The following is a 17,913-nucleotide window of genomic DNA, read 5'->3' as shown; positions in this document are numbered from 1 at the left end:
TCAAAGAATTGCTGGCACTCCCTGTTGCTGTGGAGACTGTCCTATCTCGCGGTCCGCTCAGACTATGAGCCCGCAAGATGGCGGCCACAGAGAACATCTTCGGGCCAGCCTGTCAGATCACGGCCACCAGCCTCGGTGGCACCGCTCCAAACAGCCAAGAGGTTTCGGAGCGCCCCAGGAATCCAGACGGGCCACGGAAAACTGCAGAAGATGGTCCAGGGCCGTGAAAGAAGCCTCCAAAGGCAGCAGTTTACCGGAGCTCACTCAGCGTGCGTCTCACTTCATGCGTAGCGAGACCACGCCCCCCCTGCAGGGCATGTTTTGATCGGGGGGGGGGGGGGGGGAATAAGTTGGTAGTAACTTTTTGGTTCGTAAGATTATGAAACGCATGCAATTGAAGAGACCTACGAGGTCAAGGTATGATTTTTCGTGGTATGTGATTTTTAAATTATTACTCTCATAGCCTATGAACACATATTTGAGTACTATAAACCTTTCCATTAAAATGGCAACACTTTTGTGTTTGGTGTCTTGCAGAAGTGTCTGATGTTTAATGTCTAGAGGTCATTAACAGGATGTCTAACCCTGAGGGAGTTTTTTTTTTTAATTTGGAAGAGGATTAAGACTGTCTATGCCAATTTTTTTATCCAAAGTTTGATGCAAGTCCAAAGTTGTGTGTTATTAACTGTTTGAGAGAATAAGAGTCTAGAGTGTTGGAAAATAGAAGAGATGATGAACATGAATTATTAATATCTTATGTGAAGCCATTTAAGGCGGGAAGTAATGCAACAATTTCTAGTTGGTTAAAAATGGCAATGAACAAGCAGGTGTGAATATGGAACAGTATAAAGCCCATTTGGTGAGAGGTGCTATGGCCAGTAAAGTCTGTTGGTCTGTAGGTAAGCTACAAAATATTTTGAAAGCATCTGATCGGTCAAACTTGGGAATGTTTGCAAAACATTATTATAGACCAATAGAGCAGGTGAGAGGCTTTCAACATGCATAATGGTAGCCTCTGGTCTTGTATTGAAATGGTGATTCTCAGATTAACATGCCTAGAGAATCAGGATTTAATTAAAGACACAGAGGCTTACATTATCCCTCCCTCCTCACCCATAAGGAATAGAAATGATAAGGTTTATAAAAGGGGAAAAAAAAGAATTCTAAAGCAAGTAAGAAGCTTGAATTTGTAGATATTATTTTGAAAATTAATTCTTTGGCGGACAAGTGTAAATATGTTTGTTTCAGTTTTACAGTCTTAAGAAGTTGGGAGAATGGAAGTTTTGGATTGAAGGAAGGAGTTCATTTTCTTCAGTTTTGCATTTAAAAGAGAAGAAGAGTGTTCTGTTACAGTGACTTTAATAAAGAGTGGAATTCTAATTCTAGATTGTTTTTGTTTGCTGAAGTTCTTTAAAGGTGCTGCTGATTTAAGTGGCAATAAAAGAGTATGCAGAATGGTAGCCTCTGTGTCTTAAATGAAATTCTGCATATTAATCTGAGAATCGCCATTCTCCCCAGGGACGGCCCATGGGGGTTGACTAGCTCCTGCTTTGCCTCTTGGAACTAAGCACTCAATGCTGTTGGACAGTGGGTTCCCCTTTTGCTATCACTCAAGGAAACCACCTGGGAGGGTAGCCTTGTACTGTGAGATAATAAGACATCAGAAATTGAATGACTTGAGGTAATTCCCAGACACTCTGACCCCTTATTGGCTGCAGAAAGACCAGATAGCTGAACACAGACTACCCTGGGAGTAACCTTATGGACTCCAGAAAGAGTGTTAGCTGTAGGAACTAAATTGTATAATATATTCTCCACTTGTGAATGTATGAGCCCCATATCCACTCCAGCTTCCCCACCATCTCCTCCAAGGTGGAAAGTTGCAAACAAAAAGAAAAATCACAAACCATTTTAGAAAAACAGTAAAATTTAGTAAATCAAAGTACACCAAGACAGTCAAAATTCAATCAGTCGAACTGGAGATATAAGTTTTCAAAGCTTTAGATGAAAATAGTGCCAAAGGAGCACAAAGTGGCACATGCGTTTATCCGTGGCGTGCTCGACTGGGGACAAGTTCAGGCTGTCCGCAGTGGAGTGCGGGTTAGATACAGGGACGAGATCAGTTCAGCTGACGAGTTACTTTCTCAAGTCTGGTGCAAAAGGTGCTGTTCCCATTGGTGGGGATTGTGAGGAGCAGGCTTGAGATGTGAGGAGCAGGTCGAGCATCACAGGTGGTCATTGCTGTAGCGCAAAGAGGCTGTCATCCCTAGAGCTTTGTGCTGGCTGTCGCTGCAAAGAGCAAATCCTGCTGGAGCTTCATGTTGGTGGTTGTCGTTGCAAGGAGGTCACTTTACAGTCGCAAGGAACCAAAAACTTCTGTAACTTCATATTTTTCTTCAGGAGGAACTCAGACTGATGCCCTCCAAGGGTCTAAGACCTGGGGGCATCCATTGAGGATCAGGCCTCAAGCAAAGGCCAGGAGTAGGCAGGTCTAGTTGTTGCTGGTCAGCCATGGCAGGTGCAGCGAGGCCTCTGGAAGTTTATCCCTGTAGCTCATTGGGTCAGCCTATTCAACTGACCATTGGAGTCAAGCTGGATAGGGTGGTATCAAGACAAGCAGTTCCAAACTTCCTGTTCATATTGCAAGGCAGTCCTTTTTGCAGCATGACAGTCCTGCTGCTGAATCTACCACTGGCCCAGGAGTGTTCCGAGAAGAGATTCTGAAGGTCCCATTTTTACACCTGGTGCCAGCCTGTGTGTGGGGCAGTTAACTCACCTACCCTCTCAAACTGGTTCTGGTCAGTTCTTCCCCTTGTCTTCTCTCCAAAGCATCTAGGGTGACAACGGTAAGAGCAGGCCTAGTGTCTGGTTCCTTTTTGCGTGCTGCTGACAATGCCATTTGAAATGGCAGGCACAGCTTCTCTCTTCCCCAGCCATCCTATTGGAAAGACCCTCACACCCAGATTTTCTTTGTCTCGCTGCCTGGAAGCAATACACAACCTGCAACAGCAGAGCCATTCGCAGTAATGTGACTCAGGTTTAGGCATTTTTAAAATTGTAACTTAAAATCTGACTTCACCATTAAAGAGATTTAAAATTACAGTTAATTTGAGTGTAAACATAATTTTTCCATCTTTTCCCAATCTGAAGTTAGTACTTATTAAATGTACTAAGGTAACCCTCTGTTGGTCTATGGGAGGGATGGGAATTGCAACAGTGAAAAACAACTTTAGGTTTTTTTTACTGTCGGGATTGTAAAACCTAAACACGTTATATTTTTGTAATGTTATGCACTATGCTCTGGGGGTGGTTAGGGCCTACCTTAAGGGTTAATTGTAAATATTAATAAGGAAGGTTTAGGCCTGGTAAAAGGTTTATTTGCAACGTACTATTCTTAAGTAAGAACTTACCTGAAGCCCATGTGCACAGCGTAAGTATTTAACATACCATTTTTACAAAGTACACAAATGCTTTTGTGTATTCTTTCAATAAACTTTTCATTCAAAACTAAAATTCAACAAATGTTTGATAAACCATATTTTTTCTTTAAATACATTTCATGTACATGTCAATAAAATCTTAACATATATCATAATCCATCTCTTGTTGTGTGGTTCCATTTCCCGTTGCCCAATGCATTTTAGGACACAGCCCTTTCTTCAGGGCCCATTGTGTTATAAAAACATGAAAAATGACATGAGCAAATAAAATAGACCAAACCCTAACATTTCAAGGTATCCACACCCATAATTAAGTTCTAAATGACCCTACTGTGTCTGCTGTCTGAGTTCTTTGCACGTCATGCTTGTGAAGGAATTAGTAAAATGGGTGTGAAAAACATTCACTAAAAGACATCTGTATCACCTCCTTCACCATGTGCCCGGTCCTATTGTCCCGGTAGGGTGTTCCATGCCTCAATTACGTCAAGCATAACCTCCCATGTGCAAGAAATATAACACCACAACCATCTCTCACATTAAACACTGGCACTTTCAGTGCCTTGGAAGTGATGACCCTGTCTTTGTGAATACGCCCGAGGTGCATATTGCCACTTCGATCCCTGTAATACTTACAAAGAGTGGATGCACTGTTCTTGCTCCTTTTTGACAAAGAGCGTCCTAAGATCCTGCACATTATAAAATGCCCTCACACATCATGCGCATTACATCTTTCCCATCTGTTGTTATTTATGCAAATCAATCAACATACCGTTGCTAGAGAAATTCTATGATCGAACACACCGGTCAATTCTACTTCTTGAAATAATCTGCAATTATATAACAAGTATTGAAAATGCAATAGGTCTCGCCTTTTATTAAGCTAAAGCCATTTGCTTTGCTATACAATACCATTAGCAAAGCAAATGGCTTTAACTTAATCAAAGGCGAGACCTATTGAATTTTCAATGCTTGTTAGTTGCGTTTCTGTGTGCTTATTAATGTTTGTGTACAAGTGTGGTAGTGTTTTTTATACTTGTGCATCTGTAAATTTATGTCCCAAAATATATATATATATATTTTCTGTGTTAATACCTGCGCTTCTTAGAGCGTTGTCTCCCTTGGGCAGTGTATATTTCTAAATCTCCTTCTCACGTGTATATGTGTATTTGGCTTGTGTACGCCTAGAGGTCTCTGTCTTGTGTGAATGTGTATTTGTGGGGTCTGCCGGTTTCTTTGTGCGCCAGTTTGTTTGTCCGTGCGCGCGCCTGCATTGTGTTTGCAGCAGCACCCCACTGCTTTTGTTAAGTGGTGAATACAAGTAGCAGCCCTTGAAGGTAGGTGGAGGCAGTTGAGGGTCGGGCTGTAAATCTGGGGGGCTTTATTTTGTCTGCACAGGCTTTGGGAAACTGCCAAAAGTTGATGTAATGAGAGCGCCAATTTATTTACAGCACCCCCAAGCAAGGCGCATTTTGAACACAAAGAAAAAAAAACAAATGGACATACAAACCGAGAATATTTCTGCTCACATACCAAAACCACAGATTTATTTTCTTAATTTTAGTTTATTCCTAATAGCCTTTTATCCCTGGGTGCCCACCGCAAATTGGAATAACGCAGAGCCTCTTCGTATAACAGGTGCGACCCTGAGGCGGGAATGAAGAAATGAAGACGGAGGAAGGGGGGATAGCTGGGGGGGGGGGGGGGGGGGGGGGATGGGATTACAAAAAACAGTCTCCCTGGTTCCTGTTGTATGCACCTCTGCAGGTTTAAAGGTTACCTCCCTAAAGGCCATACCAGTTGTTTGCAGCAGACGCATTAACCACCTAATTTATTTTCCTAGGAACTGAACTGGTAACTAGCAGCCCCCAGACTTCCTATAAACTACCTAAAATTGATGTTTATTTCATTTTAACACGTCCACCCAATAAAATATTCTGATATTGTTACTAAACCTAAGATTATCTTTTTTTTTTTTAATCACTTAAATGTGAATAATTTTCCGAGCTAGCCGTTGGCTCCCATGCCTTACATTCGGCGCAGGCATAATTATTTATGATATATATTTTATTTTTCTAAATAATTTATATTTTTTGGGAGAGATCTTCCAAATTCTATCTTTTTTTGTGGTAAATTACTCGTAACCTCCCGCGTAAAATGACCGTTCCCACCCTTTATGAATACCCAGCACTAAACCCTAAAATTACACTTAACTCTTTTTTTTTTTTTTTTTACACCACTACCGGCACCTAAAAACCCTTCCTAATTTAAATAACAGACAAAATATGTTCTAATAAATACGTGCGTGGTAAAGTTACAAAATGTACGTGCATTGTAGAGGCGGTTTCCCACCTTCCACCTGCATATTTCAGGCAGGCATCAATTGTGGGGGTAGGGGGGACTCCACCCCTCTCATCTCGAGCCGCCAAGGTGGTTTCTGGATTTAAACGCTCGACGCCTCCATCTGCTTTGACCTGTAGGTCAGAGGTTCAAAACCTGGCGTGGTCAACTCAGCTTTTCATCCCCACAATGTCTGTAAACTCAGTACCGTTATGGGCGGTAAAAATTACGTCTGTTATTTACAGCTTTTATGTGTTGTAAAACGATATTATGAAACATTTTATTAAAAATAAATTCAGGTTATGCTGTTCCAACGATTTGCTCAAACCCACTGACCGCTAAAGACAGAATTAGGCGCCTCTGTCCCAACCGGTAAATGCGCCCTGGCTTCGATGGCCATCACTTTCCTTTTACAATGCCAATAGCTGAAACTCTCGTAACTGCGAGACCTATTGCATTGCAAAGGCTTGTTCCATTCATGTTATTAATTAATGTCACTTTTTGTCACAAGCGTACACTTGGTGTCACACGGCTGATTGACGGGTGTCTGTTTGTCCATCTTCTCAAGCAAACACGCCAAATGCCATCGGGTTCTTGCAAATGACAGAAGTGGTTTGCTAACAAATTACAAAAGATCATATAAACCTTTGCAGCTTCTGACGCTGTAGAAAAAGTGGCGTTAATATTTCATTTCAAAATCTTCCCCTTATTTCATTTACGGCCTCCACAGCTCGGCGCATTTCAGTTTAACGGCGTGAAAGATATTCCTCTGGAGCCAGGAGACATGTGGACTGCATTAGGAGCCTCCGGTGAATAGTTAAACTGAAGGCTGAGATCCAGGCCTTGAAGGGGGGGCAATTATGTTCTATTTAGGGGACACAGGCGGAATCTAAGGTTCAGTGATCTAATGATTTAAACTCTGCATGAGGCAGGACACTTGCCCACTTTCCTTTAACCTCTTGCCCTCCCACCCCTTCCGAGAGACTACAGCCCGCGGGGGACAGACAACCCGGGGTCTGACCCGAGCAGCACCAGCGAAAGGCCATGCAGAAAGTAAAAAAAATGCCCATCTCGCCTGTCAACGAGGAATCAAGGGCTGAACAGAGAAAATATATTATACAGCCCTCCCCCAGCCCCAGAGTGAGAGTGCAGGCAACCCTTCACTCCCTCTGTGCCCTCAGTCATGCAACCCTTCACTCACTCTGTGCCTTCACCGCCCATGCAACTCTTCACTCACTCCATGCCTTCACTGCCCATGCAACTCTTCACTCACCCCGTGCCTTCACCGCCCATGCAACTCTTCACTCACTCCATGCCTTCACTGCCCATGCAACTCTTCACTCACCCCGTGCCCTCGCCGCCCATGCAACTCTTCACTCACCCTGTGTCCTCGCCGCCCATGCAACTCTTCACTCCCCCTGTGTCCTCACCGCCATGCAACCCTTCACTCCCTCTGTGCCCTCACCGCCATGCAACCCTTCACTCCCTCTGTGCCCTCACCGCCATGCAACCCTTCACTCCCTCTGTGCCCTCACCGCCATGCAACTCTTCACTCACCCCGTGCCCTCACCGCCATGCAACCCTCTCACACCGCAGGCTGTGCATTGATTGTGCAAGCGCTGCCGGCGCACCCCCACTGACCCCGCCGCTCACACCTCGCACATTGAACAAAAAATGGCAGAGCAAAATGCGATATCTATTGAATGGACTAAAAGAACAAAGGAGGAACTTTTCATATATCGTGATCCGGACGGAATATTTATCATGAGTGCCGGAAGTAGTGTAGAATGCCAAGTCCCATAGAGGTATTTTACCAAGCGCGGTCCCGAAAGCGGAACACGCCACAGACGATTTCTTGTCTTTATGGGGCCATGTGTTTGAAACACATGGCCCCATAAAGATAAGAAACCTTTTACTTCAGCCGGAAAGCGGACGAGCCCATCCAAGTGGAAAAATGGAAAAGTCTACTCGCAAAGTGCTCTTTCCCAATGGCTGGCCACCGTTTAGCATAAACGGTGACGCCGGCCAATGGGAAAGAGGGGCGGGGCTTGACGCCCTTTACAGAATTCCCTCTAAGTCATTAAATCTCGCCAGCGAGACTGCGCATGTGCGCATCCCACGCCAGCCGAGACCTAAAAAAAAAACGCATATGACCAACGGTCTAATGGCAACAGCGCTGCCACTGCCCATTTGCCATAATTTGTCCTCTTAACTCACATTACTTCTCTTTTCTAAGTCTGGGCGGTGAACTGGCGGAGTTTTCTACACTACGCGGAGTTCTGAAAAACTCCGCTTTGCGTTGCGGAGAGGAGTTTTTTTTCTCACTATCGTTCGTCCACGTCAAGTTGGCGAGCGAGGAAAATCCGCCTCCTGGCGAGATTTTTCCTCATTCACGATCGTCAACATCAAGTTGGCGAGTGCAGAAAATCAATCTCTCGCCAAGATTTCTCAACGCAAGCGGTCAGATTTCTCATTGTGAGTGGTCGCGTAGGCTTGCAACTGCTCATGTTGAGAAACCGTCCATTTAAGTTGAGAGAGCTGCCGCTTGAGTAAAAATCTACTCAAGCGGCAGAAAGGAAGCAGCACCCGCTTGCACCGTGCATGGTGCAGTTCGCAATGATTGCGCAGTGGGGACAAGCACTTGGCACTGAAAATCGCTGTGAATGGCATTTATCTAACGCACTCTGCTGCTCGCGGAGCTCTGCTGATTTTTTTTTTTTCTCACTGCATGGTGTTGCGCGAACTCCGGCCAGGCTTACTCTTTTCCTGATCTTAAACCCCAATCTCACACCTTGTGGCTATCAGTTTGCCTTTCTGGTACCACTCCATAAATACCGTGAGGATACTGCATCTTCCGCAATAAACATAGACGAAGGACCAAACGGTCAAGCGTAGGTTATCCATGTTAGTATGCGCCACATTGATATATGTGAAAGTATCCCCATGCGAATAATTATGTTTGCGCTGCACAAATGTCCATCATATGTACAACCTCCGTTTACCCGGAGTCTAGATGCTGATCCTCTCAATGTATAAATAAGCTTACACTTGCGAAACCCTAAGTGGTTCCTGAAGGAAGTGAATAATTATCATGAGGATGGAACAATGGTGAAAGGATTAGCTTGTGATATTCATAAGTGAAGTTCCCGAACGGGATACTAACAGTTGTTATATTAGTCCATACAACATTTTGTTTCATTCTCTGTGGACAAGTTTTCTAATCAAGCTACAAAGTTGTGCGTGCTGCAGAGGGACAGATTACTACCTAGAACCTTTGAATATAACTACTTTACCATTTCCTTGTAAGTATTTTCACATATATCAATATGGCGCGTACTAACACGGCTAACATACACTTGACCGTTTGGTCCGTTGTCGTTGTTTATCGCGGAAGACGCGTGTCCTCGCAGCATGTATGGCTTAGGACCAGAGCGGCAAACCAATAGCCACACGGTGCAAGATTGGGGTTTAAGATCAGGAAAGGAGCAGTAATGTGAGGTAAGCGGACAGATTATGGCATATGGGCAGTGGCAGCGTTGACGCCTTTAGACCGTTGGTCATATGCATTTTTTTTATATTATTGCAGATTATTTCAAGAAGTAGAATTGACCGGTGTGTATGATCGTAGAATTCTTCTAGCAAAGGTGTGTCTATTGATTTGCTTAAATAACAACAGATGGCAAAGATATAATGCGAATTATCTATGAGGGCATTTTCTAATGTGCAGGATTTTAGGACGCTCTTTGTACTAAAAGGAGCGAGATCAGTGCATTCTCCCTTTGTACGTATTACAGTGATCGAAGTGGCGATATGCACCTAGGGCGTTTTCACAAAGATGGAGTAATCACTTGTAAGGCACTGGAAGAGTGCCAATGTTTAATGTGGGAGATGATTGTAGTGTTCTATTTCATGCACACGGGAGGTTATGCATGATGTGACTGAGATATGAAATACCCTACCGGGAGATTCGGACCGGGCACATAGTGACTGAGGGGATAGGGATGTCTTTTAGTGTATATTCTTCACACATGTTTTACTAATTCCTTCACAAGCACGATGTGCAAAGAACTCGGAGAGCAAACACAGTAGTATTATTTAGAACGTAATTATTTGTGCCGATACCTCAAGATGTTAGGTTTTGCTCTATTTAATTTGCTTATGTCATTTTTCATGTTTTTTTTTTTTTTTACACATTGGCCCCTGAAGAAGTCCCAAAATGCATTGGGCATCGGAAAGTGGAACCAGCAGAACAAGAAAAGTTGGATTGTGATATACGTTACATTTATTGACATGTACAAGAAATGTATTTCAAGAAAAAATGTTTTTCAAACATTTGTTGAACTTTAATTTTGAATGAATAAAGACAAAAGCATTGGTGTACTTTGTGCAAATTGTATGTTAAATACGCCGTGCACATGGGCTTCAGGTAAATACTTAATTGAGAATAGTATGTTCGTTATATTCAGTTTCTAGGCAGTAATCTGTCTCAACTTTGTAGCTTGATTAGGAAGCTTGGTCGCACAGAGTGAATAGGGGTGCGCAATTGAGACAGTGTTTTTTAAAAATGTTTATTTTGCCAGGTTGAAATGGCAGTTTAGAACTGCACTAGAAGCTGCAGCAGCAGGCCTGAGACACGTTTTACAATCACAAATGGGTCCGGTCAAGTTATCAATAAATTAATCTTTGCTCAACTCTTGGTAGCTTGGCTACAAGCAGACAGGCTTAACTTAGGAGATAGATGTGTAAAGCATTTAAAAACACCAATACAGTAAATAAGTAAGAGACAACATTCAATAAAAACCCAACAACAATATATAAAAATAGGAACAATTTTTATGATTAAAATGGCACTAAACCGGCAAAAATCCGATGTAGGGGACAAGAGCAATTAACTTTTAAAGATTAAAAGTAAAACTAGTGCTTAGAATCAAATAGCACTCAAAGGGTTAAGGTGGACTGGGACAAAGAGTCCAGGCCACCTGCAATGTAACACTATTCCACTTACTTCCAGAAGTGTGTCTTGACAGCACCAACCTTGAATTCAGAAGCTCTGATTTGCCTTGTGATGTCTGAAACTAACACTCGCAAAATGCACCTGGTCATTTTGAGTAAAATCTAGGTGAAAGTTGTCAGCTGGAGAAGTTCTCATTGTTAAAATTGCAGGTAGCCCTTCCAGCACTTTTCTACCTGTTGCTGATCAGGGAGTCTACTCCTTATCCTTTAGGACAGGCAAAGTCATTTTGCTGTGAAGCCCTGTGAATGCAGCAGGTGCAGTCCTTATGAGTGTAGTCCTCGCTCGTGCAGTTCACGGGTCTAGCAGGGCAGTCCTTCTCCAGACTTTTTCTGGGGTCTTTTATTGTCCAAAACACCAATCCAAGGTGAGTTGCTCCTTGGGAAGTTGGGACCATGAGACCCACAATGCACCTGGGCAAATCCTTAAAAGTCCTCTGAATGCTGCTCAGCTGGGGGGTTCTTGGTGGAGATGGTGCAGGTGAATCTCTTTTAACATCTTGTTTTTAGGGAGTCTACTCCTTCAACTTTCAGAGCGAAGCAAAGTCTTTTCTGGACTGAACCAAAGTGTGCAGCAGGTGCAGTCCTCTCTTGTGCTGGCCAAGGGTTCAGTAGGGCAAATCTCCTTGTAGTTTCAATGCGTGGATTTGAGTTGCTGGGCAGCGCTCTCATATTTATTCTGTGGTCTTGGGTAACAAGGAGAGGGACAACCCTGACCAATGGCGTGTGGGGTCACCCACAGGTATGACAATCTTCCTCCAAAGTGTGGCATATTTTTGTCCCAGACAGCAATATTCCTTTAAAGTCCAAAAGGGAGAAACATTCTCCTAGAGGTTAAGGTCTATCTAAGCCAACCTACTGGCGTGGCTAAGTTTCTCTAACACTCCCCTTCCAGCTTCGCTGCTAAATTAATTACTGGACTTACTGTCTGGTTGAGGGTGCAGGATGTGGAGTGAGCCTGTATCCTGTCCTGTCATTTCTTCTTTGAAGACCAGTTTAGCTACTGCACCCTAATTCTGCCTTTTGCTCTGCATCTGCAGATCTCCTCCAATAATATTTCCTTTGTCTCTATGCAGGCCACTTCGCACCTCATCAGATCAGTCAAAGGATGGGCTATCAGGAGATGCTGGATTTTAGCACATCGGAAAAGAAAGTTGTATAACCTCTTTTCTGTGATACTTCGAATAAGTCCTACAACTTGCCAAGTTCCCAATAGTTGTGCAAATGTTGTTCACCACCACAGGATTAGCGTAGATTTCAGAAGCTGGAAGCCCCAGCGATCGGCATGTTACCCATCTTGGACTGGGCCACACACCCCAATTCTGTCTGGGCTGATGTCTAAATGTTACAATGATAAACTTCACGCACAAGACTCCGGAGGAATTTAACTGAAAGAACAAGTGAAGAAGTTGTTGGCATAGTGAATAGATTAAGTGCTACATTTGCTTTCTTTCCTGTTGGTGTAATCAATTTTAATAAATCTGACAAAAAAATTGCTGAATTTTAATTGAAAGAAGATTTTATTTTGAGGTCTTGCCTACAGATTTTAGCTGTCTATTGTCAAAAGACCTCTTGTAGGCCACAAATTCGCTGTGGAATTAGAGCCCGTCCATTGCTTGATATTGATTGCCATCCTGGTCACTCTTCTTTGCTTACTTCTTATTCAATAGCTTTCTTTTCTTGTGACTGTCACATGGAGCATAGCCCCTTTGCCATCATCTTGATTGGTTTAGTTGGATCTTTACACTGCTCAAATTCAGGAACTACGTTTTTGCTCAGCACATCCTAAGTGCAAGTGTTTTCGGCCTTAGTCCTTGTGTACTGCCAAAACATGACAGAAAAGGAGCAGTCTCTTTTGGAGATCTATAAATCTGCTCCATGGGCTACTGCAGAGGAGCAAATGGATGGAGCACTTTTCAGTTCCTGTAGTGAGAAAGAGTTCCCAGAGTAAAAGAGTATTAAAAAAAAGAAAGTAGGCCATTTATGAAGAATGAAAATGAGATTGGTGCCCAGTTTTTAAATACTTTGAGATGTTTACTTCTCCTCCATTGTTTTGATTTAAAAAAAATAAAAAAAAACCAAGTGCTTTATGAACCAGCATTGGCAAAGTCAGTAGATTGGCACTCACATCATAAAGGCGTGACCCACATTAGAAAGGCGTGACCTATTGGCTTTGCTAGTAATAATTGATATTGGTATTTGTCATGATATTTGAGTTTAATTAACTGACCTGATATCTTAACTGCATTGTTTGTTGGTGCATAGCGTCTAAAATTGCAGATTGACGGAATATTCTGAAATATATCTACTTACAACAATTTTGCCTTTGATTTTCCAGGACCTTCTGTCACAAACGCATCACTATAATGCAAGCGTTAGACAAGGTGCCCTTTTGGGGCTTCGAGATCTACTGTCATTGCATCCAACAATGATTGATGCACATCTTTCCAGTATCGTGAGTGAGGTGGCTGCAATGTTTACAGACAAGGACCCAACAGTAAGGGGAGCAACTGTCTCTTTACTACAATCCGTGGCTCCTAAAATCCCAATGAAACAAATGTCTCCATTTTTCCCTTTGGTTAGTGCTCATCTTTCTAGTGCCATGACTCACATTATTGAAGGAATCCAGGAAGATTCGTTATTGGTCTTTGATGTTTTGTTGGAAGAATATCCAAGACTTCTGGCGAGTCGAAGCAACATGTTACTGAAAAATTTTGTTGAGCTTATATCTCACCATCAGCTGTCAAAGGGAGCAAAAGGTGCAGTCAGATCTTCGGCCTGGACACTCTCTGTTAACCCTAACCGTACACTTACCTCGCAACAATGGAGCTTGAATGTATTAATCAGACTAAAAAAGCTCCTCCAGGCTTTATCAGACAATGTCTTAAATAAGTCAGACGAAGTTGAAGCACTTTTTGGCAAAAACGATCTTGCTTATCCCTGCCATGACTTAAAATGGATGGAGCATGCAAGTGGCCAGCAGCACATTCAAATATATGAAGGTGGAGAATGTCAGATTCCTCTATTCAGTCTCAGGTAAGGAGGTTTATATACATCATTTTGTTTCAATACATTGCAGAAGTTATTTTGTTGTACTCTTGTTCCTGTTGAGCTTAGTTATGAGCATTAATTCTGTCTGTTCCCTCATCTAAAGGTGTGCTTACTAGGCGTGGTACTATGATAACATCACAGACGTCCAAGAAAAGGAAGACCATGGATTAAAGTGAATTTGCTGACTCTTCTTTACTAGAGAAGAAAATAGGTCCCATGTACTCTCCAAAAGTATTAAGCACCATGGTGTCCAGCTGATTCGTAACATTTCTACCGACCTGGGTGTCAGCAGTTCATTTTATGGGATTTGAGCAAAACTGGCCATAAATGCTTCATTGTCTGTAATGGCTTACGAGATACAGAGAACTTTAGCTACAGTCATACCTCGATATAGATAATGAGGAAATATGAACTGATTATGCCCATACAACCCTCTGTTATCTCACCAACTGAGATGTAGGCTCTGAGGAGAGAGCCTTAATGGACTCCTGCTTTCCCAAATATTTTTGAGATCTTGTTGCAGAGTTCTAGCAGGAGTACCACCCTTATACCACCCTTATACCCAATCCTGCATGTCACTACTAAAGGCAGTTTGTGTGAACTAAATTACCATGAATCATCAGAAAGGGCTCCACAACAAATTTGTGTTTTATTTGACATCTTCATTTCTTCAACAAAGTGTAAATATGTGTGCATTTGGTCTTTTAGAGTCGGGAAGAATATCAAGAAATGAGCCACTGACGCTCATAATCCTTTTTTCATGTCCAGGGGAGGTGTTTCAAGTCCCCTCTGATGCTGTCATTTTAAATTGTTTATATCCACTTTTAATATTTCATATGCAAACGCATTAAAACAGTTACAATAACAGTTAATAAGTACTCCATTGCAAACACCAAGATGGCGGATGCACTCAAGGAAGTGCGTCTGCCATCTTGGCCTGCTAGCCACCAATGCTGTCCTTTAAATGTTGCTCTTTCAACATTGGTTTTCTATCATTTGCCTTATTGAGTGCCTACTTCTCCTTTCAGACATGGCCCTCTGTAAGCCCCCTCCTATCACCCACACTTGCCAAAACGTCTGCACAGCTTTTCCAACTTTACCAACCTGTGTCCTCCTTCCTCCTAGGCTCTTACAGTTTTTTGATTTTCACTGCTGCTTGCCGTTCTGCTGGTCTCTGTTGGACCTTTTATTTCTTCTGCTGTCTTAACCGCTTGCTCTCACACTGTTTTGTAGTTGCATGTGTTGGCACTGCGCCCTGCCTGTTGTTGTCTGCGCGGCTGCCTGACAATCCCTCAGTGGTCCTTCTTTTATTTTTATCTGTCATTTACAACTTCCAAATGCTTTTGTGATTGGAGAGGCCACAAGTACTCTTAATCCCCTTGCTTCTCACCGACAACTGTTTCCAAAACCCTGTTAACCTCCTTCCCTTTATGGGTTGATGGCTTGCAAAGGATATCGAAAGCAATATATAAACACCCTGCAATACAGTACAGTATAATACCCCTGTATTCAACTTCCCTTAAAGCCCCTTGTTTTCTATCCCTAACTTGCATCACATTTGTAGGAAAATTCTGCAGGCCGATAGCCAAGTGGACCCGGTACCAACTAATACAAATAGAGTACTTCCTCAATCAATGGGGCAATACTATGGAATTATGACCAGAGAAGCTAACTAGACTCCTTATTGAGGCAAATCATACGTGATGGGATTGTCATTTTGCAGGTGTATTCAATTTTCAACTGGTTCAAAGTTTATGTGGATCCTCCTGTCCTGTATAGCCAATTGGAGAACCAGCACACACTTGTTTAGCAGCTAGTCTGCATGAGATGGGACCCTCACTCATCTTTTACCGACATCTGGAAGATCAAGACCACTGGAGGTAGTCTGGCACCATTACTGAGTTAATGTTTTAAACACTTTTCTGGATCCCTAGCTAACTACCCATCTTTTTGCTGCTTGCGGGCCTTGTTTATTTCCACATGCACAATTTCTTATAAAGCAGCTTCTTCCTCAGGTAAATTATTTCCAAAGACCTATACTTTCCTTCTCATTCTAGACCCGGCCTTCTTGGGCTGACCAATGCTGCCTCCCCCCGGAGGGTTCAGCAGATCTAGAATTGACACGGTATAGTAAATCGGGTTATTCGCCTCACTATTGATCTGTTGCACAATGATCTGTCCATGGAAGCACAAGTATCTCTTTGATAGCTATAAGGATATGAAAACGATAGATCTAAAGTTCATTTTGCTTTGTTGCTAGTGACCATACCATAATGGCGGGAGTCGTAAGTGGCTTGGTTAACCTGATAGTACATTAAAGAGATTATGATGCTTTACGTGGAAATGGGTGAGGAAAATTGGTTGTTCCTTTCCAAAATGTGGCCATTTGCTGGGAAAGGGAGGAACCAAAATGCAAGGAATATTGGTACAACGAGCAGCAGTAATGGTGCAGGATATTAGTCAATCAGTCGATCAAATAGCATTTGTAAAGTGCAACACTGTCACCCCTATGGGTATGAGTGCCATGTGTATGTGACTGCTAGTAGAGCTAGATCTTAGCCTTTCAGGTATAGTTTGCCTACATGCTTAGCAAGTGAGCAACAAATAGGTAAATTAAAGTTTACCTCTCCTTGCTCTAAATTATAGGAGGCTCTAGAAATAGATCAGCATGAAGGTAGTACTGTAGATGGCAGTTTAAGCTCACAGAGCTGCTTTCTGGAAAATGTAATTTGAGAAGCCAAAGGCCCATCATCTGTTCACTTCTGGGCAGCATGGCCCACGGGTTGCCCAGTCTTGAGCGCAGATGGGTTTGCTGTTGGCAAGCCTCATGGAGCGTGTGCTTCACATCCTCTGTAAAGATCTAAAATTAACACAGGATATTCATTTGATTTCAACTCTATTTTAGAAGCAACGGTATCCTATTTCTTTACACCCCTATCTGACTACCAAAAACAGGAGATGCCCAAAATTACCTTTATAAAGTCTACATAATCAGCACTCAACACTTTTCTGGTATGCCTGCATTATTCAAAACTATAAACAAATAAATAAATGTTTGTTGTTCGGCTTAATTGGATCATGCAAAGTTTGCATGTAAGAAGTAAGTTGACCATATGTTTTGAGTCCATCCAAGTGTGCAGCATTGCTCACTCAACTCCATTTCATTATCTCCTCCCATAATTGTAAAATGCTTTGGTGCAAGTCATAGAGTTCTAAAGTGGCTACCCATCTTTTTACCCCTGGCAGTAAGGTGATATTCCACTGAGCAATTGAATCTGTATCATAGTGTTTCAAGAGCTGTCTAGGATGTTTAAATTATAGTGAGTGTGAAGATTCTGGGAGAGGATGTGGCGTAACAGCCTGAGCTGTCAACTTTGTAGCAGGTAGCAACCACGTTCGAGTCTCTGCGTCAGCGTCAACATCCTGTGATTCTGGACAAATCACAGAATCTCCCTGTGCCTTTAATTCAGCGCCTTGAGACCCTCACAGGTGATATACTGCTTTTTACAAATCCTGGACTATAAGGTGCATCAGAGTCCAAGCCATGGAAAATGTGTCTCGCAGGGAAACTGGTGTTTCATGCATGTTTGTGATATTTATTGTGAGCCTAGTGTAAGGAAGTGGGTTTCTGTTGCAGTAACCCCCCCCCCCACACTTTTTGCCTGATAACTGATGCACTTTTCCTTGTTGTGCCCTGGGCTCCTGCCAATCGGGTGCCCAGGGCCTGTGTTCCTTCCTAAAAACTGCCTAACAGCCAAAACCCAATTGGCATCTCTGGTCACATGTCAGCCCCTGGTAAATGGTACCCTAGGTACCCAGGGCCTTGTGATCAGAGAAGGCCCCTAAGGGCAGCAGCACGTATTGTGCCACCCTTAGAGGCCCTGTGCCCTGACACACACAGCCTTTGCAGGCTGAGTGTCTTGGTGCAGAACAAAACAAACAGTCGACATGGCACACATCCCTGTGTGCCATGCCCACAACACACACTGCCCTGGCATACCTCAGTCCAATCCACCGGCAGATGACAAACCTGGAAGTGTGCGCTTGTGTTTGTTGATGAGCAGATACAACATTA

The 17,913-nt window shown here is 42.9% G+C and overlaps 1 protein-coding gene across 3 annotated transcripts in view; it reads left to right on the top strand.

Moving 5' to 3' along the window:
• TEX10 (testis expressed 10) overlaps positions 1 to 17,913 on the top strand; it is a 429,953-nt gene that overhangs the window by 31,896 nt on the left and 380,144 nt on the right. For all 3 annotated transcript variants that reach the window (XM_085606784.1, XM_085606783.1, XM_085606782.1), the window contains exon 2: positions 13,126 to 13,823. In XM_085606784.1, the coding sequence (XP_085462910.1) occupies positions 13,216 to 13,823 (608 nt within the window). In that variant the 5' untranslated portion in view covers positions 13,126 to 13,215. The remainder of the gene's footprint in view (positions 1 to 13,125; positions 13,824 to 17,913) is intronic.

Source organism: Triturus cristatus, chromosome 5_2, assembly GCF_964204655.1.
Source record: "Triturus cristatus chromosome 5_2, aTriCri1.1, whole genome shotgun sequence".
Taxonomy (NCBI): Eukaryota; Metazoa; Chordata; class Amphibia; order Caudata; family Salamandridae; genus Triturus; species Triturus cristatus.
This window is presented reverse-complemented; position numbering and strand designations above follow the sequence as displayed.